Below are 25,641 nucleotides of genomic sequence, written 5' to 3' on the forward strand. Positions count from 1 at the left end.
GATAAAAGAGATCAATCGACAAAATCTTTCATGAAACGCTCCCTGGAGAAAAATGTTTAAAAGCGTCAGTCAACAAGTCATGAATGAAAATTCAAATACTCACCGAGGGGTCAGGTTCCTCGATCGTAGCACGTACCACACTCAGCAATACCTCTTCAAAACATGGTTGTTCTGAAATGAAACAAGAGACAAAATAACTTCAAATACCGGTAATTTGATATTTCTAACACTGTTGTTGCAAATATTGCTATCATCATTTCATCACAATGATTATCATCATTCATCACAGCCATCATTGTGAAGAATATCATCATTGCTTATTCATACTATCAATGTTGCTTCTATTTATTTTATTTTTTTATCAATACTTTGTATCATTACCGGTTTTTATTTTTATCATCACCATAATCATTATCCTTCTTATCATCATCATTACGGTCACCATCATCAACATCACCATTAAGACATATCATCATTATTGTAAAAGAGTTAGTTACAACATACTGTACACATTTAAATATTCAAAATTCTTTGTGTAATATCACTGCAATTTTCACTCATCCATACAAAGCTCTTCTTTTGAGGAGGAAATATGGATACATGTTCTGTTGTGGTAACTCGTAACTGCAAGCAGCATGAATATTTTCAATCAAATATGCCGTAAACAAAATAATCATGAATTCTATTTACAACATTAAAAAAAACCCCTCAAATTAATCAAACCCACAAACCACACTCCAAATGCAATTCAGTACCAGGCCATATGGCCCATAGTACTGGGCCTTGTATTATGAAATAAACAACAATATCTTGATGTTATATCCCATGCAGTAATCGTAAATATTGCATGATGAATATAGACCTAATGCATAAATTCGTTACCAAGGATATAAAAGATAGACAGAAATATACAACTGAAGGTATAAACAAATAGCACAAAATGATCCCTTGTATCATGTGTAATGTAACCAAATCTACATTTATGTTTATCTCTCTGTTTCCTTCAGTTTCTAATGTGACACTACAGTTTCACAATCAATATCATTTTGTGGTAGAATTGGTTGCTGTGTAATTGCATACAGTATTTTATACAAATATAGAGCGCACTATTTAAACTGACCTTTATTATCAACAAGGTCATATTGACAATGGCAGAGACAATTATAAACCAAACACTGCTGACCTTAATGATAAAAATAGCTATTCAAGGACCTAAAAGCTATTTCATAATCAGCTCAACATCATAGCAAAATGACCTTTCCTTTCATCAGTTGGATAAGTACTCAATTTAATTTTTAAAAAAGCTGTGATATAAAGGCAATTTTGATTTTTTTTACTGGTCTCCTTCAAGCAATAAGTAGTAATAAAATTGTGCTTAAATTACATTTGATATCAGTTGTAAATTTACACCAGAAATCTGCAATTGACTGCAACACCCCACAAATCATCGATTAGTAAGGAAATATTTTACAAATTGAATAATGCTTCTAATTTGAATCGAACAAAGGCTCTACTTGGAAGATTCAATTACTTTAACGTCCATATTGCATCATTAAAGTTATCAACAACAAAGCAAGCAACATTTCCCTCTTTTCAAAGTTTTCCTGGTTCATGCTAAATCGGTTATTTTTCTATTTCCCCCGAGACAACTATAAATTCTATTTTTGCACTGTATTCATTTTCATTTTCTATTCAATGCAAAACCATTATCACACAAATTTGGAACATTTCCTGGTATGCGTTCTTGTGTTTATTTTTTGTAACTAATATATTTTTTTCTTCAGATTCCATATATTTTCTATATCATACTTTATAGATATATCACCACACAGACAATACTTCCTGGTAGACATTCTATTTTTGTTTTTGTCTGGGAAAAAATATACATCAATCATATTCACATGCACCATTTGACTATTGTTTATTTCCAAAGCAAATCTATTTAAAGAAAATTAACACTATTACAATGGACCTGAATGTGAAACGAGTATAATTCTATCTATCAGTACTTTCTGTCTTTAATAAAATACAGTTGCTAATCTGAGTCCCCATGTTTCTTGGCAACACAATAGACTTCTACAAAGTTCTTTTTTAGAGAGATATGACAATTAACAACCTTCTTCTGCCTAGAAAGAGTTTTCTTCATACATTAGGAGACAGTTTTCTGACAAAATGCCATTATAGCCATGATCCTATCGTTCTACAGCAAACTACAGCTCTTCGGGGACTGTTCCCAAAGTCTTTAAAATTTGAGATATGAGGTTTGGGGTTTAAACAGCCCATCGACAAGAATTAGGAGAAATGTGAATTGCTGAACAATACCTGAAAAAGTTTGAACTTATTTCTTTTTCCAGCACTGAAAATTACTCAAATTATTACCCCCCCTTGTAAACTAAATTACTGCATTACTAACAACTAACCTTGCTTATGATAACCAAGCTCATTATTGTACAATTCACTTGAACTCTTGATTGCAACTAAAACTTAAGGTTGGATTTGAATCTCCCTTCCACTTTATCTTTCAGTTTCAATGAGTATACAATTAGATTATTAATCATTAAAATTAATCTGTTATAGAAACTACAACTACGCATGATTAATATCTTTTGATAAAATATGCACAAAGGATTTTATGGAGCCCGAGGGATATTACAGTAGATCAGTTTGAATGCATTGATGTGCTACTCAATTTGACCTCTGGCAAAATAACAACAACGAAAAAAGTTATGTTCAGAATGTTAGCAAATTGTTATAAAAGAACCAATGCTATTATATGCAGACATATAAATCAATATGTACAATTTTTCAAAAAATTAGAATTGTTTTTGGACACTGATGTGTATCAATAAGAGTTGAGATATGAAAACAAAATGTAACTTAAAAGTCAGAGTCCACTAAAGTTCCCTGGTAACTGATTACATCCAGACAATCATTCATTACAACACAATGAAGGAACTGAAAGTAGCATCTCTACATCCTTCAGTCGTAATAGACATGTCCACTAAAGACTATCCTTGGTGACTGATGACCTCTAGACAATCCTTCTTTGTGATAAATAGAAGAAACTGAAAATAGAATCCCAGCGTCTTTCACAGATCAAACAGACATGGTCAAACAAAGAAGACTTACCTCAATGACTGAAGGCATCCAGACAATCATTCATTGTGACACATTGAAGGAACTGAGAACAGCATCCTCTCAGCACCTTCACAGTTTTAATAGACAGGATCCAGTGACATAGACTTACCTTAATGACTTATGGCCTCCAGACAATCATTATATTGTGACATATTGAAGGAACTGAGAGCAGCATCCCATCAGTGCCTTTCAGTCTTAATAGACAGGATCCAGTGACATAGACTTACTTTTAAGACTTATAACCTTAATGACTGATGGCCTCTAGGAAATATAGCATCTCCTTAGTCTCTTTCACCATCTCAATAGACTTACCTTAATGACTGATGGCCTCCAGACAATCATTCATTGCAATACATTGAAGGATCTGAAGACAACATCCTCTCAGCGCCTTTCATAGTCTCAACAGACTTACTTAAATGACTGTTGGCCACCTGACAATCATTCGTTGTGACACATTCAAAGCACTGAAAGCAGCATCCTCTCGGCACCTTTCACAGTCTTAATAGTCAGGATCCAGTGACAAAGACTTACCTTGAAGACTTATAACCTTAATGACTGAGAGCCTCTACGAAATATAGCATCTCCTCAGTGCCTTTCAAGATCCAGTGACATAAACTTACCTTATGACCTCTGGACAGTCATTCATTACAATGCATTGAAGGAAATGAAAATAGCATCTCCTCAGCGCTTTCATAGTCTAAATACTCTTACCTTGACGATGGACGAATCCCAATCATTCCTTTCAAAACAATTAAAGGAACTCAAAGTAGCATCTCCTAAATTCTTTTCACAGTCTCAATAGACTTCATTGCGATACATTGAAGGAACTGAAAGCAGTATCTCCTCAGTGCCTTTCAGTCTTAACAGGATCCAGTGACTTAGACTTACCTTGAAGACTTTAATGACTGATCGCCTCTAGGAAATATATCATCTCTTGAGCACCTTTCACAGTCTTAATAGACAGGATCCACTGACATACGACTTATGACCTCCAGACAATTGTTCATAGCGATACACTACATAGCTTGATGATGGACGGTTTCCAATTATTCATTTCAATACATTAAAGGAACTGAAAGTAGCATTTCCTCAGCGCCTTTCACAGTCTTCAATAGACTTACCTTGATGACTGATGACCTCTAGGCAAATGTTCATAGCAATACACTGAAGGAACTGAAAGTAGCATTTCCTCGGAGCCTTTCAGTCTCAAGAGACTTACCTTGATGATTGATGACCTCTAGGCAATCGTTCATAGCAAAACACTGAAGGAACTGAAAGTAGCATCTCAACGCCTTTCACAGTCTACATACTCTCACCTTGACGATGGACGGGTTCCAATCATTCATTTCAATACATTAAAGGAACTGAAAGTAGCATTTCCTCAGAGCCTTTCAGTCTCAAGAGACTTACCTTGATGATTGATGACCTCTTGATGACCTATAGGCAATCGTTCATAGCAAAACACTGAAGGAACTGAAAGTAGCATCTTAACGCCTTTCACAGTCTACATACTCTTACCTTGACGATGGACGGGTTCCAATCATTCATTTCAATACATTAAAGGAACTGAAAGTAGCATTTCCTCAGCGCCTTTCAGTCTCAAGAGACTTACCTTGATGATTGATGACCTCTTGTTGACCTCTAGGCAATCGTTCATAGCAAAACACTGAAGGAACTGAAAGTAGCATCTTAACGCCTTTCACAGTCTACATACTCTTACCTTGACGATGGACGGGTTCCAATCATTCATTTCAATACATTAAAGGAACTGAAAGTAGCATTTCCTCAGCGCCTTTCAGTCTCAAGAGACTTACCTTGATGATTGATGACCTCTTGATGACCTCTAGGCAATCGTTCATAGCAAAACACTGAAGGAACTGAAAGTAGCATCTCAACGCCTTTCACAGTCTACATACTCTTACCTTGACGATGGACGGGTTCCAATCATTCATTTCAATACATTAAAGGAACTGAAAGTAGCATTTCCTCAGCGCTTTTCACCGTCTCAATAGACTTACCTTGATGACTGATGACCTCTTAATGACCTATAGGCAATCGTTCATAGCAAAACACTGAAGGAACTGAAAGTAGCATCTTAACGCCTTTCACAGTCTACATACTCTCACCTTGAAGATGGACGGGTTCCAATCATTCATTTCAATACATTAAAGGAACTGAAAGTAGCATTTCCTCAGAGCCTTTCAGTCTCAAGAGACTTACCTTGATGACTGATGACCTCTTGATGACCTCTAGGCAATCATTCATGGCGATACACTGAAGGAACTGAAAGTAGCATCTCCTCAACGCCTTTCACAGTCTACATACTCTCACCTTGATGATGGACGGTTTCCAATCATTCATTTCAATACATTAAAGGAACTGAAAGTAGCATTTCCTCAGCGCTTTTCACCGTCTCAATAGACTTACCTTGATGACTGATGACCTCTAGACAATCATTCATAGCGATACACTGAAGGAACTGAAAGTAGCATCTCCTCAACGTCTGTTTGTCTATGGTGGCTTGGGTATCTGCTTCTTCAGCCGGTTGCTTCAGGACGCTGTCAATGGTCCTCACGATGGGCATGAACACTGCTTGCAGGAAACGGATAATAGTTTTCTGTGCACAAAACAGAAAAAGGAGAACATTTTCAAATTCAAATTCAATTCTATGAAGCTTGTCAGCAATCAGAACTGGCAAGTTGTCATTCTCTGACAGTTACCATAGTAACAATCATAGACAGTATTTTACAGCCAATCAAATCCCCAATCATTTTTTAAATTGTCAGTGCTGAAAACCTTCTGAAATCGTCCCTGAAGTTGAAATGATTTTTTTAGAGGAATCTAATCATCAGACATATATCAAGGTAGAAAACTCACAAAACAGAAAAGTAAAATTTTGTTTGTAAAAAAATCACATAAGAAATAACAAAGTTTAATATGGAAATCTAAAAAATGAGATCACTATTAAAGACTATTTTAAATCTCAAATTGACAATATGGTGGGTAAAATGTAACATGAAGTTGAAACCACTAACCATCTTGACATGTACTTCATTTTAAGGGATTAGTGATCTTCTCTCAAGCACCATTCCTGATTGGAAGTTCATAACAATTAAACACAGATATCATATTGTCATGACTGTTAAAGGTTTATTTGTCCAATTCATGTAGCAACTCTTAATTACTTCCTCACAATAACCTTGACGTTTGATGTGTTAATATTATTCTACAACAAATGTCTACTCTTTTGTTTTGTTTGTTGATATCCAGCATTAGATGACATTATCTACTCATGAGAATCTTCAAATATTTTGAACAATGTAAATTTGGCATTGTGCCTAAAAGCACTTAGGAAAGCCATTGTATGTAACTGGCATTTTATCTCATTTTATTTCATTGTTTCTTTTTTGCGATACAATATAACAATACAACAATGGTTATGCACATGATAGCAATGTGACATGATATCAGTTTGAAATAGTCAAGGATGTTTCTAACTAACCAATATATTTTATGTTTACATCATTGTTTTCCTATAGTTATCTACATATTGTTTTCTAACTATGATTACATTGTTGATTAATGACTTGAGAAATCATATGACCATATTGGAATGTGAACCTTACTCCCATTTGTCATTTTGTTTTGATCCATGCTTGAGTTAAAACTCTCATAAGTTTATAAAGAGGAAGCATAAACAGTTCAACACTTTGCTTTCTTAATCTACTGTAAATGACAATGCTCTATAATACTGTTTTTATTATTCTTTTGAAATCTGCTTGTCTCATTGTAGTTTGCAGTTATCATATAGATATTACTGCAGCACTTGAGCCATTTTACATGTCATTTCCTGGGAGTCTTTCTTACAGTTACCTGTCTGTGACTTTCACTGACTAACTTGGTCTGAGCCAATCAGATGCCAGGATTTCAGTAGCTTTTAACGTGTCACTTTAAATCAGTGATTATTTGTCTCATGAAATGCTTCCATGTTATAGTGGCGAATAGGTACACATTTCATCATTGGTATGGTTGCACATAACCAACTTATCTTAGAAATTATAGAACTCTATATTGATGTTATACAATTTAATTGGATGAACCAGTTTATTTGTTAAACATAATCAGCTTTTTTTTTAAATTGAGGTTGCTCGTGACAACCTGGATTAGATATTCAATATTATTTCTGTGGAGTGTTTCTCCTCCAATCAAACTATAAATGATGAAATGCCCCCCTGGTCTATTACATATATGTTATTATTTCATTCATTAGAAACAGATTAGTGGAACACCTAATGACATGGTTCAAATGAAAGCCAGATTCATACATTTGAGTATGTTCCAGGAATGAAACATCAACATGTATGCATTTAAGTGTCGGCAGAATTAAATGGAGGACAAATGAATTGAAATATTTATGTTGAATTTCATACCTGTAAAGGGGCACCTGCCTACAAGATTTAATCTTTTCAATTGCCTTTTACCATATGTTTATTTTTTTTCGTTTACATCAATCTATAAACTATATTTATTTGTTGTATGTTTTGCTACATTTATGCATTTGTATATATTATTCTACATTGTATTTTAATATGGCATTCTGATTTTTTGTTGGTATCAATATGTTAACTGAAATTGTGAGGGCTTTGGGCCATGTGGGAAAAGCATGTTATAAATATTGAGTATTATTTTTTATTATTATTGATGTTTTATATGGTTAATAAATGAAACAGAATTGAATTGAGATGCAGTACTACACACAGGCAAAGTTTAGATCAGATAGAAGATTCATGACATGGTATATGCATCAATTGGAATCACTTGAGCTCTTCTGTTTTGGAACGTGAAAATACCATCATATCTTATCGTCATACTTTGTCTAGATCTGGTGAAACATGAAATGGTTGTTTGAAATTCCTATGACCTTTCATGCTCTTCAAAGATAGAAGTGAGATTGATGGGAAACTTAACCGATTGGCTGTGGGAACCGGAAGGTACCAGTATCAATCAGATGTGAAATAATTATATCGGTATTGTAGTCAGTGAAGAAATGTTCCAACTTCACATACCAGCAAATTGTGCAATACCATGTACACAGCACATGATACTACAATAATAAAGGAGTACTTTGACCCCATCTATCAAAATAATCATTGAAGCCCAAGTGATAATAAAATCACAAGGAAAGTATGTGGTGTCCCTTAACTACTCCCCCCCCCCCCGTCCTTGAACTATCTGAAAACTCTTTGGGCCTACCACTTTACTAATACACTACAGATAGGCAACAGTGGGATAGGGTGCATTTGAAAACAAACAAGGAATTCAGAAAAGTTCAGTTCAAGTTGATAACTCACATATAGTACATTGGGCAAAAGCTCATCATCATTGTCACCATTGTTGTCAACATCGTCATCAACATCATCATCATCATCATCATCACCATCACCACCACCATCATCATCACCATCATCACCATCACCATCACCATCATCATCACCATCATCATCATCACCATCATCATCACCATCACCATCAGTATCACCATCATCATCATCATCATCATCATCATCACCATCACCATCATCATCACCATCATCATCACCATCATCGTCACCATCATCATCACCATCTATAGATTATATATAGATCACTGTATCAACCCAAAATATGAGTGGAACAAAGCAATGGACGAATGCTTAAGTATTTCTACTCCTAATTAAAATCTTACAGAAGGCCATCTCAATTAAGAGATCAAGAGGATGGGGGAGGAAGGGGGTGTTTTACATAAAGCGTTTCATCCAACCAAAAATCCCTTGCTATGCTGACTTTGCTATCCTGTCTCCTTGTAAACATGCCCCTCAGTCTCCCATTCTCCTTTCATTCTCACCTTGAACTTTGAGATGATTTGGTTGATCAGGGGCATGAACTTGTGTAGATCCCTCGCTTCGGACTTCTTCAGGAGATGCTCAACGGCCACGGGTACATACGGTAATACTGCTTCCTCCAGACACACGACCATCCTGTGCAGGTACTGCCTGACTGAGGCATGTACGATGCCGTGCTGGTGGGGTACGTCTAGCGCCCTCAGGAAGACGTCCAAGGCCTCAGTGTAGCAGTTCTCCACGCCGCACTGCTTGATGGTCAGCTGGGAATGGAATGCCTTACTGGTGCGACTAGATGGGGGGGGGGAGAAAAGGATTTGCATCTTGGTCAACAGGAGTTTTTTTTTCCTCAATTTCATAATTCAATTTGAACATAATGACCAAGCAAAGGAAGATACAAAATAATTTACAATTACCAGGCTTGCTTATTAGATGTGATAAATGTGCTTTAAAGTGCTGTGAAATTAGTTGTTTTGTAAATAAAAAGCACTAAATCTGTGACTTAAAAATGAATTTCCAAGTCCTGATTTTACAAAAATGGGCCTGAATATTGAATCATTTGAATGAGTCCACATATCAAAGATAATGATGCAAAAGATGATTTCATGTATTTAAACCCACTGGCTCACATTCCAATGATTTTAAACACATACACAAAAGTGTGAAAAAACACATTTTAAAGCCTAAAAATTACGGCACACTTGTGATGTGACTAGAATATGAAAACAACTTCTTTATAAAACATTTCAGGAATGTTGGATGTTCTGTTTGTACCCTGAGAATAAATGAGTGACACATGAAATTCATATTTGTTTGATAATCATATCTAAAACAAAAAATAGCCTCAAGGCAAATACGATTGTTGTATTATTTACCAACTGGATCACACAAGTATCTCTTAACAATATCAAAGTATTTGAAAAATGTTGTGTTTCTTAATTTCAAAACATATTTTTACTTGACTTTACACATTCCACAAATGATAATAAACAAATACTTTTAAAATGTGCCTCACAATGTTAATGTCTTCATAATCACATTCTCCAATGATAATCTGATACTCAAATATTCAAAAGATCATGGTGACACAAGGTTATCGTCCAAAAGAAAATGCAATGTCTCTTGATGAACTTTGAGGTTTTCGAAGCCCAGGAAGAAATACAAGCCTTCTTTGGTTCTGCGTCACAACCTTGGCATTGGTTGGTGTTTTGTTATGGTTAGATAGAAGGGCATTGCAACACCCTGGGGACCCTGTTTAACAATGAGCTGCAATAGATTCAAACTGAGATCGATCTCAAATTGTGTTCTTGTGTACTTTTAGCCCTGGTGGGGAACACCCTTGTCTCTATTGTGCAATACTTGTTTTGACAAAAATGTTCACACATACAGCTTTCACACGGAACAGCCAATCAATAGCAAATATTTCCCTAGCTTATATCAGCTGTTGCTAATAACAAGATGACAGCCAGGCCTTGGGATTTGTTTTCACTGTAAACAGTCAGCCGTGAGCTAAAATTTCACAATATTTCACCAGGGAAAAGGGTTATTTACCATTTCATTAGTATTTGCTATTCGTGACAAAATTGAGGTGAATTGGTGCCTGAAACAAATTTATTCCTCAGTTATGTAATAGATAACCACATTGCCAGATACACTACTCAAGTTGTGTCTCAGACCAACAGGGCATTGGACTAAATGAAAATTAGATAAGTTGGGTATTACACCAAGTGAAGTGCATACCCAACAGCAATATGACCAAATCGATAATAGACCAAATGGTTTTAGCCTTTGAGGAGTAGACCAACTGTTTGTAGACTAAGTAAGAAGTAGATACAATGGGTGATTTCAAGTCCAGTGTTGGCCTTGGTGTTGGTGTTAAAATTTTGATTGCTTCCCCAAGCTCCAAAACTTATTCATAGTTTGTAAAACTGATCCAAATCACATTACTGACATCTCAACAACTAGTGGGGGACTTTTCGGGACCACCTTCATTCTATGTTTTTTGTGTTATAATCATGTAAATATTGACCTAACACCAACACCAAAAGGTCAACACTGAACTTGAAATCCCCCAATGCGTCAGCATTCCTGTGAAATTTGTTTGAGATTGACATTTTACATGCGAATTCCAAGCGTACTGTAAGTCCTTTGAGAATTCAGGAGTCAACTGAGTAGAACAAGTTCAAGGAAACAGCGTTTGTTTATGCCCTTGTGGTATCGTTGGAGTTGACGGTACTCACGAATGCACTACTTGACCCTTTGCACTTTGCATGATCAATTTGCTTGGCATTGTATCGATAGGAATTTATCTATATTGACTCAAATATCCCCAGTAAAAATATACATTGCTGATATCAACAAATAACCACCTGAACATTAAACAGACCATACTAATCCAAGTGTTATTACTCAAGACTGTATAGAATTCAAGCTGTACTAATCAGAAAATTGATGCCCCTCCCCTCTCTGCCGGTAAGTCGTGGATCCACCCATGCATTATAGTCAGGGGCCCCGTAACACAAAGGAATAGCGACCAATAACTACATGAAATGGCCTATCAAGATCATCACAGCATGCATATTTTGCTCAGTAACCAACGTAGGAACCAATCAGAATAGTTCTTTCAAATTACTGATTAATCGCTAACCTTTGCGCTACGGGGCCCCAGGGTATTAAAAAGGATATAACCTAAAGTATATTTACCTGGTGCATGCTATGGAGTGAGCAATGATTTCAGCCAAAAGGACTTGCCGTTGCTCGTCCGTCTCTGAACATAACTTAGGATAGAGGGAGTTGAACTTATCTATGATGGGTGCTAGTACGTTCCTCAGAAGAATCTGCTTCTTCTGCAAAATAAAACCACAAATTGAAGAAGAAAACATGAAGTTTTCCAGAAAAATTCTCTTTTTGGTTTTTGGCTAATTAATTTACTGACTGATTCACCCTTTTCCTGGAAAACTAGAAGACCATTTTCATATGTTGATCACATGGAGGTCATACCACAAAAAGTTTGCAAAGTTTCTCATGACTTCTTTACAAATGACATGTGAATTTAGGTATCATCCACCAAAATGTGAGCAATTTTTGAAAGTACAGTTTTAACAAAATGCAAAAATTGTCCTAATTATCTTTTTTGGGGTGGCAAATGATTTTAAACTAGCAATAACAATTTTTTTTATAATATTCATTTTTTGGCTAAAGTGATTAAATATGATGGAGACCATGTTCCAGACATTCGTAAGGTCATGTGTAACCTTGACAATACAACCCCTGTATTGTTTCCATGTACAAAAATTGTTTGTCAAACTGATATCTTGAAGAAAATATGCGCAATAGGGCATGGCATCTGGAATAATCAGGGGAAGAAGATTCTCAGCTGCGTGTGGTAAATGATGCATTACTGCACTGGCCAGATCACACTCGTTGGATCATGCTCTAGTGCAAATTAATCAATATTGTACTTTTAATCAAACTAAGCTCTCTGTGAAACACCCTCCAATTCTGGTATTTGGTACTGTTGGATGTATGTCTTTTCTTAATTGTCTAGTGATCAACGAGGATGTAGCTGGGAATTTCAGAGATGGTGATGCAGGGTGGTACTTGTAGTGATTTAAGATTTCTATTCATATCGAAGTAGCTGCTTGTAATGTACGTGTATAAAATATTTGTATCTAAAGGAACTGTTGCTGTGCTAGCACCAAGAGCGTCTCTGGACGGTGTGCGCGCTCAAGAAGATATCACTATTATTATTAACGAGTAGGTTAGCCCTTGGCCCAAGGCTACATCACAAATTATTGACTTGCACATAGATTCAGTAGCAAGTTATTGCAAGTATACACTGTTCAAATCAATCAAAATTACTTCTTTAAAATTCAGCTGCGACAATAACACACATGAAACCCTAAGCATATTCTCAAAAGGGAGATTCTTTCTGCCTCGACCTCGAAGCAAAATGAAGCCTCTGTCTGATTTGCACAAAGACTCAGAATTTAGAATTTTTTTAGAAGTATCAGCTCAAATATTAATGAAGACATATAAGAAAAAAACTTTCAGAATACTGGCTCAACATATTTCACATTGGGATGATATCATCAACTGATAAAAGGTACAGGGGTACTCCGGGTTGAAAACAACATCTAAATAAATAAATTGCATAAAATCCAACAAGCAAAATGCTGAAAATATCAACAAAGTCTGGTAGTAAATAACATACATATGTATTGCACTTTGAAATTGCGCAATTTTAGTGAAAACAATTATATGCACATTTTCATGAATATTCATTAGGAGGGCCGAGAATATCACATCCCCATTTTCCTTTTTCTTAAGTTATTACATACCACAAATATTTTCACAAATGTGTGTATGGTATGTATCCCATATCATACAATAAGTTGCAGCAATGGATATCTAATGCAATAAATGAGTTGTCGCTCCATTTTTTTCTAATTCTTGGAGGACAAAATTGGAATAAACATTACTTAAAGGAGAAATATATTGATTATGAATGTGTTCTTATTATATATCAATGGAAAGGTAATGATGTGGGGATCATCAGTGGGTCATTCAAAAATACCGAAAATAATACAAAAAGGTGAAAATCGCCGATTAAAAAACGCTAAAATGCCCCTCCGAAATATGCCTCGCATCGGTCTCTGAATTGACTGGAATTTGATGACGTCACTGTCTGTACGAGAGGCGTGATTGGCTCTCCCACGTGAAGCTCCACTTGCATGCAAAACCTGTTGCGTGGGTACGTTTTCTCCACATTGTCACTGAATACTTCTATCACGAAATGAAAGAAAACCCAGAATTTTATCTAGATTTGGATTTTCAAATTGATGATTTTAAAGATGAAGAGAATGATGATGAAGTGAACGACACAGTGAGGTAGTTGGAGGTAAATAATGGGGGAACAATGCCGATGATTATGATGAAAATTCAACTTGCCTGACGATCACAAGTAAAGTCATGTACATGCCGATTCGCTACCAACTCATGCAGCTGCTGCTACAAGTGGTAGCTATACGTACACCGCGCGGGCCAAATTAAATCCATGAAAATGAATAACCACATCCAGAGAGAGTCTATCATAAGAAGGAAAATAATGATATAACTGTACTTACAAACAAGTGAATAATCCGAATTAACGTGAAAGCAAATCAACTCAACGAATAGCAGCAGACGATATGCACCGACGATAAACTTCATGTGGCTGGGAAAGATTGTCACTCGTTCTGTTAGATGTAATTTGTAACTCATTAATTTGACAAAATTACTGAACTCGGGGAATTATTTATATATATAAAAATATAGTAACATCTCTTATTATTTTTTGTATTACGATAAAACCTCTTTTGAAGGAAAACGTTGAGATAAACTAAAATTACTTTTAAATCCCCCCCAACATGCGTAGCTTGTATGTCATTGCAAACAAACCATCGCAAACATGCACGTATTCCTTCCTTGCTGATTGAGAGCTGTGCAACACGTGCATAGATCTATTCTCTCAGTCTCAGCCAAGGCGAGCAAACAATACGGCATGTGTTGTTGTGATGGTTTGTTTACGATCACATAATGCTACACATGAGGATAATCTTTTACATCTAATTTTAATTTACCTCAACGTTTTCCTTCAAAACAGGTTTTATCGTAATTCAAAAAATGATAAGAGATGTTACTATATTTTTATATAGAATAATAATTCCCCGAGTTTCGTAATTTTGTCAAATTAATGAGATAAAAGTTACATCTAACAGAACGAGTGACAATCTATCCAGCCACATGAAGTTTATCGTCAGTGCATATGCCATATCGTCTGGTACTATTCGTTGAGTTGATTTGCCTTCAGGTTCGGATTATTCACTTGTTTGTAAGTACAGTTATATCATTTTCCTTCTTATGATAGACTGTCTGGATGTGGTTATTCATGTTCAGCATGAATTCAATTTGGCCCGCGCGGTGTAGCTAGCACTTCCAGCAGCATGAATTGGTAGCGAATCGGTATGTACATGACTTTACTTGTGATTGTGTTGCAAGTTGAATTTTCATCATCATCATCATCGGCGTAATTCCCCCAATTTACCTCCAACTACGTCACTGTGTTGTTTCACTTCATCATCATTCTCTTCATCTCAAAATCATCAATTTGAAAATCCAAATCTAGATAAAATTCTGGGTTTTCTTTCGATCATTTCGGGATCGAAGTATTCAGTGACAATGTGGAGAAAATGTACCCTTGCAACAGGTTTTGCATGCAAGTGGAGCTTCACGTGGGAGAGCCAATCACGCCTCTCGTACAGACAGTGACGTCATAAAAAATCCCCAATTTCGCGGACGTAATTCTGCGTGTTTGAAGCATTCAGAGAGAGAACTTTAAACTATCAATTAACTGAGTTTCATCCGTCTCCATGATAAATGATGTACACCATCGTGTTCTCCTTATTTTCTCCTTTATTGTGATATATGATTCTCCAGTTTTACGATTTTCAATATATTTCTACTTTAATATAACAAAATACAAAAGAACAAGTGGGGATATGACATCATCAGTTTGCTCATTGAATATTCATTAATACATGCATAGAATTGTTTCACAGAAAAATGCAAATCTATAGAATGTCCTAACTTTGATATTTCTTGGAAAATTTTGATGAAAATATTTTGTCTGATTGATTTTAATTTATCTGTTAAAATTATCATATTCAGCCTGAAGTACCCCTTTCACAAGCAATGTACTGACCTCAGAATCAAAGGCACTACATGTGATTATAATTCCTGCTCCTTCATAGAGAAACAGCTGGTCATCTGTGGTCAATAATGGCGGATGACCATTCTCTGTGCAGAAAAGAAAAAAATAAAACAGATGTGAGAACGGTTAATGTAATAATGGCATCAAGCACAGTAACTGAATAATGAAGGGTCTGCATCTTTGGAGATAATTTTGTAACGTAAAGCAGTTGAGCAGCAATCAGGAATCTTGTGCACAGGGAAAGGTAGCCTATATTCTAGGTGGGAGCTGCAGCTACATCTTGGCCGTTATGATAAATGTGCTGTGATGGATGCGGAAGACTATGAACAGTCTGCAAAGCAGCCTCTACCTAAACGCTCCTATCTAAATTTAGTCATCATTTCCTCTTAATCAACAAGGATTCGGTGAAGGTTTTTCGTGTAATAAACTGCCACCAGGCATGATTACTTAATTATTTACCTTGGAATTTACCTTGGAAGTAGGCAACTTATTTGCCCCTTACATTATAAGGTAAAATATGTAGACATTTTATAAATTGAATACCAAAAACTATCCAATCAAAATTCTAAGTAGAGTTCTTGTTTTTCTGACTTGAGCATTGAATCACATTCTAGCCAGGAAAAGAACAGAGAGAAACATAATCCATATGTACCAAACCTGACGGCAAGGAAATTGGAACAGATTACTAAGAAATATCCAGAAAATATGAACATTTTTATATATCCTAATCAATACTACATAAAAACTTTTACCCCCAAAAAGGAACACCCGGGTAGCATTTTATTTAATACGACCACTTGGCAGGTAAGTAAGCGTTGTGGTGTAGTGGTTCTGACTCTCGCCTTGTACTCAGAGGGTCGTGTGCTCAAATCCCAACATGGTTTAGCCGTCCTTTGGCAAGGCATTAATCCACACTTTGCCACTCTCCACCCAGGTGTTAAATGGATACCCGGTAGGATGTGAAAGCCTATATAGTATGCCTAGCAATTGAGTTTTGGAACTCTTGTTGGAATACTCCCCAAGGAGTGGTAAAAAGGCATACGTTGTATGCAGCCATGCCAGGATATGATGATCGGGGTAATAATATATCTGTACTGCACTTAGAGACGTCGTTCTGATGTATTAAGCGCTATATAAAAGCGGATTATTATCATTATTAAGTATGATTTCTTTTATTTTCTTACCGGTAATACAATGATGAGAAGGTCTTGTATCCTCTTAAGGATCTCCTCTGTGAAGTTCCCGAGATGATGTTTGAGGGACTTGATGAAACGGGAGAAGAGGTACGCCGATCTGCTCCTGACGGTGGGATGGCGGTGCCTCAGACCTCGGTCGTCTAGGAAAGTGACTAGGATTTCAGGGATGTGCTGGGGCTCTTGGTTGAAGAACTTCTCGTAGCGGACAACTGTCTCGTAGGTCTAGAGTATAAAATAAAGATGAATTAAGTAAGGAACGATATACACTACACCATCAATACAATGTAAAAAAAGAGGATTTCAGAGACTAAATTTGGCTAGGATCTAACTAGGATATCACCGATGTGGTGGTGTTGAAGAAATTCTCGTAGCGGACAACTGTCTGGTAGGTCTAGAACATCAAGAAAACAGTCAAGATGGGAATTCAATAAGTACACTGCAAAAGAACCCCCCCCCCAAAAAAAAAAAAATGAGGTGGTGTTGAGCAGACAAATGTCTCATAATTCTAAAACGTCCAGATAACGCTATAGATAGGAATAAGGCAAGTACACCATCAAGTTAAAAAAAAAATAAAAAAATAAAACCTGCATGGATTTATGGTCGTGTTGAAGAATTTCTCAAAAGTGGACAACTGCCTTGTGTACCTAGGTCACCGGGTAAACATTTAAGATAAGATTTACAGTTGTGCTCAAAAAATTATTAGCCTAGACTGTAGTTAATTTTTCTGATCTTGAAAAAAATATACATATCTTTTACCATTTCAAAGAACCACCTGTTTCGAGGCATTTGAATTTTCCCCACATAAATTGGGCTACTACTATACCATCATGTAGCATGCCAAAAATATCAAATACCCCCCCCCCCCCACCCTTAGAATGAACCTGCCAAGTTTCTTGATTCTATTTTTACATCATATGGATGCTCGATCAACCTATCGATTCTGTTCTAGCACTTACTTGTAATGTGACAGCCCAATGAGAATGTCCTACTACACCTGATGATACCAACTGAAAGAGAAAAAGAAAACAAATCTTTACTAAAATGAACACTATGCAAGACAAATCAAATCATCACATAATTTACTTTTATCAAATAATACTCATGAATAAACATGGAACGTTTATCTCCTTTGTTCCAGGATAGGTTTGACACAGGTCTCTCACATGGAAGGACAGGTTCGAATGGTAAACCATTTAAGATTTAAGTTAAATGACACACAAAATATTATCATGTCCTTATGAGCTAAGAAGAAAGACTAAGAAGAAAGGATGACAGTCTGATGGGGTGTTTGCAAAAAAAAACTAGGCAATCAATTGCACAGATCAATCATATGTCTTGCAATTTAGCAACTGACTGCTTATTTGATTCAGTTAAAGATAAATACAGGAGTGTGAGTGGTCAAAAAATAAAAAGATCTGAAAAAAACTGAAGAGTTTTGGAAAAGTCTGAAATAGAAAGAGCTCCGATACTTTTTGTACAGAGGAAAGCCAAAAATAAGCTGAAAATCAAAACAAAAAGAAAATGCGTAATTGCTGAGAAATTAGCAAAATAAGCACAGAATTCCATCAAATGTCGGGTATTTTTTCTATGCAATAATAATTACACTGTCCCACATATGCTTTTCTGTGTTAGTGATCATCAGAATTTCATTAATGTACCAGATATAGCTGTATGATAATATGGTGACAGTTAACCTTGATTTAAAAGACTTTCTCATGCAATCTTTCTTTGCTACAAGTACTTTCTTTTACCTTTACAGTGATCATATTAATTGTAATATTGCCACCAAAATTTGTGAATGATTGCAAACATTTTCTTGCAGCACCCTCTATCAGAAAGCCATTGGTTGATAAAAGAAGAAAATGAATTTCCCCTAAGCACGCTCAAATCTAGCTGGGTATATATGCGTACAGATCTTAAATAATCCCTATCATTTTAGAGAAAGCTGACTTTGCAACTGATTGGATGATCAATTATATGCAGACTAAAACATAAATACTGATTATTTCTATGAATTTCTGAAAGAAAAGAAGTAATTTCATAATTTCCCTGAAATTCCCTGAAATTCCCTGAAATTTCAGCACTTAGAGAGAGCATCTCAAATATCTTGACAATCAAGAAATTCCTTGACTAATAAGAAATGTTAAATAAAGTAGAGAAAAAGCAAGAGTCCCATAACAGAGAGTAAACAATTTTCACTGACACATTTTGCTCTGAGCCAATCAGAAGCAAGAATTTTGGTAGCTTATAACAACAGTCAGTGAAAATCACTGTTTCGTGAAAAAGCTCCTGTAGACCTACCATTCTCATCATTTCTTTGATGGGTTCTGTCTTGGCAGAGTCTCCTAAGAAGTGATTTCCTTCTCTGGCAGGAATAGCCTCACCTAACATGTACAGTAACAACAGCCAACTCAACGTCTGTGACTTCTTACTCCTCCATTGTCTGTGATCAAGTTTTAAAAAATGTAAACAAGTGGAATGCCTCTGGCCGTCTCACCTGCATCACGCGGTTCAATATAGCAGCAGTGCTGACTTTGAAAACTACTCTAACTCGCACAAGATGTTCAGTGATACATGGTTACTCTTATGTCCACTTTTTATGAACTAGACCAATAAACCTACAGAGATATGATGGTTATTCAACAAAAAACCCAACATGGCCAAAGTTCATTGGCCTTACATGACCTTTGACCTTGATCATGTGACTTGAAACTCGCACAGGATGTTCAGTGATACTTGATTACTCTTATGTCCAAGATTCATGAATCAGATCCATAAACTTTCAAAGTTATGATGGTAATTCAACAGATACCCCCAATTCGGCCAAAGTTCATTGACCCTAAATGACCTTTGACCTTAATCATGAGACCTGAAACTTGCACAAAATGTTCAGTGATGCTTGATTACTATTATGTCCATGTTTCATGAATCAGATCCATAAATTTTCAAAGTTATGATGGGAATTCAACAGATACCCCCAATTCAGCCAAAGTTCATTGACCCTAAATGACCTTTGACCTTGGTCATGTGACATAAAACTCACGCAGGATGTTCAGTGATAATTGATTAACCTTATGTCCAAGTTTCATGAACTAGGTCCATATATTTTCTAAGTTATGATGACATTTCAAAAACTTAACCTCAGGTTAAAGCTTGTGTATAGTTTTGGTAAATCCACCAAAATGCACTTATCACTATTCCAATTCATTGCACTAGCTAATATGAATGGATATGCCCCATAACAGTTATGATGTGGAGGATATGAAATGAAAATGTGTTTTATAGGATAAATTTTGCGATTTTACATGGAAATTTAACTTGATCGGGTCACCCGATCAAATTAAAATATCTGTGTGTTTTTGTCTTTCAATTAAATCCTATTCCAAATCATGGAATGGGCTGAAACTTTCAAGATATGTTCTTTGTCTGTAACTTTTGGATATCTAATCACTAAATTTATAAGATAAGTGCTTGAATGCCCATTTTTTAATGCAAAACAAGCATCGCCGAGAGAGGGCGCTATATATCAAAGATTTGAATATTTGAAATTTTCTCATAGAAGTGCAGTTGGAAAAATATCCAACGGTTTCTACGCTTCAGTAAGACTGTCATATTAGATGATATTCGATTATCAGTCACATTATTGACCCTTTACCAAAGCTATACACAGGCTTTAAGATTTCGATGTTGATTCCTCCAACATGGTCTAAGTTCATTGACCCTAAATGAACTTTGACCTTGGTCATGTGACATGAAACTCTAATAGGATGTTAAGTAATACTTGATTAACCTTATGGCCAAGTTTCATGAACTAGGTCCATATACTTTGTAAGTTATGATGTCCTTTCAAAAACTTAACCTCAGGTTAAGAGTTGATGTTGACGCCGCCGCCGCCGTCGGAAAAGCGGCGCCTATAGTCTCACTCTGCTATGCAGGTGAGACAAAAAATTGGAACGCCACAGAGATTTATTTTTTGTTTTTTATGATACTTATGGTTACAAGTAAAATAACTAACAAAAAAATAGCCAAATCAAAAGAAAATGTTTAATCGTGGGAGAGTTGCTGCTTTGGATATTTAACAAATCTATCGGCTAAAATGCTAAACGAACATATATTGATGCTAGATCTTAAATTTAAAACACTGTTAACTTTTGTTTGGGCAAAATTGCCTCAGGAGTGGCGAAAGCATAAAAATGTTGACTCTGAGCTCTTGTGCATGGCTATCATACAAAAAGCCACTCCTATGTAAATGAGATTTCCATTCATGCGACTATGAGTGGGTTACGTGTGCATGTACACAAGAATTGACTGGACTGCTGGGTACTATGACAATTTATATGTGATCATTTGAATTGTTTTACAAAAAAAATCACCAGTTTTAAACATGAGTGGAATATCAACAGATTTTCATGGAAGTTAGACGATCGGAGACCTTTTGTGATCAGTTCTATGCCAATCATCGTCTAGCAACCACTTACTCATCAAACTTTCAGCAGTGCTATCTTTTGAGGCCAGGAAAATATACAGAAATATGAAACAAAGAAAGAAAATTCTCTGCACACGCTAACGTCTCCAAGACAACAAAAATAAAGAATTAGTTTTCTGCATACCCTAACGTCTCCATGACAACAGAATGAACATTGGAGAGGACCATGTTCTGATTGAGCTGCGCAAGGTTGTCAAAGAGAACTTTCAGCTGACGGCGGTAATCTATAAACATAATCTCATCTTCTCCCTGGGCATCAAAGTTGTACGTCTCGTCGTAACGGAACTTGTCGAAGAGAATCAAGAGAAGTCTCTGGGCATTGGCAATCTGGCTCTCATTTAGGGTATCAATCTGTTCAAAATGACAAAATGATAATAAAGACATATGAATTGAGAATATGAGGAAAAAACTCAAGATTGAGTGTTATTGAGTTCAAATGCTCAACATGAGGAAAAGACTCGAGATTGAGCCATGCTGAGTTCAAATGTTCTATCTTTAATTTCAGACCATTTTCAAGGACGAACTTGTAAGACTGGTCTGAAATAATAGATCAAAAATTTGAACTCAACATGACTTTACTCAGATTTTCCCTTAAACTTTATATTCATATGATAATTATTGATTTTATGAATGAATGGAAAGATGAAGATAATGATGATGATAACAGGAGGTGGAAGAACAGGAAGATAAGGAGGGAAAGAAACATATCTACGGATGATGATGTTCATTAGGTGGAATGGCAGGATGATGACAATGGTGATCATGGATGACATTGATAACGATGGAGAAGTTGATGATAATGACGATGATGGAGATCATGATGACGATGATGATTATGAAGATGTTGAAGATGATGAAGTTGATGATGATGTTGACGACAATGATGATTACGAAGATGATGATTATGGCAATGATGATGATTATGAAGATGATGAAGAAGATGATGATGACGAAGATGATGAAAATGATTACAAAGATGATGATGAAGATGATGATGAGGACAATGATGATGATTACAATGATGATGAAGAAAGTGATCATAGAGATAACAAAGGTGGTGAGGTGGAGAGGGAGGATGATCCCAACAATGATGAGAATGACGATGATAAGGAAGATGAGGAGGGTCATGCAGATAGAGAGGATCGTGCAGACAAGGAGAGGATGAGAAGGAAGATAATAAAGAATGATGATGATTATGATCATAATGGTGATGGTGATATTTATGATGCAGCTGACGATAGCTAAAGTATAAATAAGAAAATAAACCACCTGAGGGCAATCCCATAAAATGATTAACCTTTTTGTACGCCCGACCCCTATTTTTTTCAAGTCTTACTTCACTTCATAAACTGACCAAGTCATTGTCCCTTGAAAACATTGCAGACTGTCAAAAGAAACAAATCAGAGACATAAGACTTCATGAAGGTCCCAAATATAGGGGGTTGAACTTAAATATTTTATGGAAAATGAAAAGGAAGTTTCTCTTATACTGTGAGGTTTTGAAATGACTAGATGATCCCTAACAAATTCTTGATACCTCTTAATGAGAAATCAAAATTATACCGAGACATTTTGAAATGACTAGATGATCCCTAACAAACTCTTGATACATCTTAATGAGAAGTCATAATTTTCACGGGATGATGATGAAAATGAGGAGGTGGAGAAGCTGGTGGATGACAATGACTATTACAAAAGTTAAAGATATTACAAACAACTACAGGTGAAATAAAATGGGATTATATTTCTCATACTGACCTGTTTTAAAATACCTATATAATCCCTGGCAAACTCTGATACAGCTAATGAGATGTCATCGTCCTCATGACCGAGAAACATAAAGAGTAGGGGTAGTTTACTATCGATGGCTTGTAATGTGTTCAGTGCTCCAACAGAATTCTTACTCTTCACCAATCTGTAAAGGATATGACAGGAAAGAGCAAAACAAAATGAGATATGATGTTAGTGATGCAGTCTTTACATCAATATACTCAGATGAGGCCCGTTTCGGGTACACGTGTACACGCACGGTCAAGTCAGTGCACGTGTACTAAATTCCATCACCGTGTACACGGTAGCATCTGCATAAAGCTTGCGTGGGACTGTAAAGTCAGTGAACAAGCTCACAGCCTCACATTAATTCTTAGTTCTCAGACACTGCACATGTTTTAATCACTAATATGTCAATATATTTCAATTAACCTAGAGTGAGTTTACTTCCAAAATCGCCGAATTTAATCCACAATTATTCTGGAGACTCAAGTTTTTGTACCACACGAAATGCGTATGCTCCAGGGCCCTAGTTAGCGCCGACGTTAGTTGGATGCGCATTTTGCATACTGTACCGTACATGCATGCACAGATCGCTGCAGAATTGAGTGTAACTGAAGTTATCGATTGATTTTCATTATTTTATTGCCAATTTGAGGAGCGTGTGTTTGTAGGCTTGTAGCACATGTGTATGAGCGTATAACACGATCGAGACTCTCGAAAGCGTTCTTCAATCACTTTTAGAGCCAATTTGAGAATCACCAATTGCGACAGCGATCATTGCTCCAGTTACGTGTTATACGCTCATAAACATCATTCTGCAGCGATCTGTGCATGCATGTACGGTACAGTATGCAAAATGCGCATCCAACGAACGTCGGCGCTAACTAGGGCCCTGCACTGATTTACTTTTGCATTCTTTATTAATTTAATGCGCTGCTAAGCTGAGTAAACTTTTTAATTGCACCAATTTTTGTGGATTGATACTTCTAACTTCTCAGGTAAGCTTTAAAACCGTGACTTAGGCTACATGTAGGAAACACTGAAAACATACTGTAACTCACTCTCACTCAGTGTTTACAACGTGTACACGACCGAAAAACACGCCGTGTACACGTGCATCAAAAATGGACTTTCAAACTGTGCCTAACTCAGATAATAGAACTGAAGACCAGTGAAAGTGTACTAATCGGTCAATTTACATATCACAGGTGCTATATATTGCGCAATACACGACTGAACCTGGGCCACCACACAGGTGCTAAAAGCATTCACCTGGGTTGAGTGCAGCAAAATATGGATAAATTCTATACTTAAAGAAAATTGATGCCTGAAGCAGGAATTAGACCCATTAACCTTCTAATTGAAAGGCCACATTCAGAACCACTACACCATAATGCTTCCACTAACAAATGCATGTAGCAGGGATTACCACTGTTAAACACAAATAATTGAGATAAAGTTTTCATTCTTGAGGCTTTGTACAAGACAAAAAGTTTAACGATAACATAAAGATGTCAATGAAAGTCATGTAATCACTATATTAAAGCAATAATATATAAAACCAAATGATGTCTCAATTGCACATAAGAAAAGGTACGCCCATATAATGTATTAAGGAATGAGGATATATCATTACACCAGCATGTGTGCATAACATCCGTTTACTCGGGGGCTTTTAATTCTATACAGTACCGAAGCGATGACGTCAGTTGCCATGGTGTCATGGTGGCCTGGTTCTAAACAAATTTACCCGCCGAATGAAAGCATGTGTTTCTCATAGGAGAAAATGGCTGCTATCAGAATTTGATCGCTTGCAACCTATTTTTTCAGACGAACTAAAGTCATACAAATGTGTACAGACGATCGTCAGCTGCGACTCTGTTCAGAACCAGCCTGCAATGACACCATGGCAACTGACGTCACACTTCGGTACTCTATTACCATCTGCCACTGCATCGTTCTGCAAGTCCAGGGCCCCGTCTTACAAAGAGTTATGATTGATCCAATCAATCGTAACTCTATGGAAATCCATCAGTGTAATAATTTTTTTCTACAGGAAATGTGCACTATGTCCTTTATAAACAAAGAGAAGCACAGTGAATTTTCAAGGCAACGATGAATGCATGAATATACATCATAGCTGAGAAAATATTTTGAACAAACATAAATAGATGCTGACATTGCTGGCCGTCCATAGTTGCGATCGATCGAATCAATCGCAACTCTTTGTAAGGTGGGGCCCAGTATTCACTGATAGCATGTGACAATCCCTAGATCAACAGCACTGCCTTGAAGCCAATCATCGATTGGAACAAGATCAACACCAGTATGGCTTGAAACCAATCTGGGATTAGCCAACATTGGATGTAGAATAACAAAATATGTGAAGAGTTAGCGAGTCTTGGCATAGAATGGATT

The 25,641-nt window shown here is 36.4% G+C and overlaps 1 protein-coding gene across 1 annotated transcript in view; it reads right to left on the reverse strand.

Moving 5' to 3' along the window:
* The window catches only part of LOC121411805 (exportin-T-like), a 79,811-nt gene that overhangs the window by 27,875 nt on the left and 26,295 nt on the right, over nucleotides 1-25,641 (reverse strand). The window contains exons 9-18 of the mRNA XM_041604672.1: nucleotides 23,209-23,365; nucleotides 21,575-21,801; nucleotides 19,266-19,407; nucleotides 17,921-17,971; nucleotides 16,953-17,186; nucleotides 15,760-15,855; nucleotides 11,721-11,863; nucleotides 9,023-9,308; nucleotides 5,566-5,755; nucleotides 104-171 (exon numbers count right to left, since the gene is read on the reverse strand). Of these exons, the coding sequence (XP_041460606.1) occupies nucleotides 104-171; nucleotides 5,566-5,755; nucleotides 9,023-9,308; nucleotides 11,721-11,863; nucleotides 15,760-15,855; nucleotides 16,953-17,186; nucleotides 17,921-17,971; nucleotides 19,266-19,407; nucleotides 21,575-21,801; nucleotides 23,209-23,365 (1,594 nt within the window). The remainder of the gene's footprint in view (nucleotides 1-103; nucleotides 172-5,565; nucleotides 5,756-9,022; nucleotides 9,309-11,720; nucleotides 11,864-15,759; nucleotides 15,856-16,952; nucleotides 17,187-17,920; nucleotides 17,972-19,265; nucleotides 19,408-21,574; nucleotides 21,802-23,208; nucleotides 23,366-25,641) is intronic.

This window comes from Lytechinus variegatus, chromosome 3 (assembly GCF_018143015.1).
Source record: "Lytechinus variegatus isolate NC3 chromosome 3, Lvar_3.0, whole genome shotgun sequence".
Classification (NCBI taxonomy): Eukaryota; Metazoa; Echinodermata; class Echinoidea; order Temnopleuroida; family Toxopneustidae; genus Lytechinus; species Lytechinus variegatus.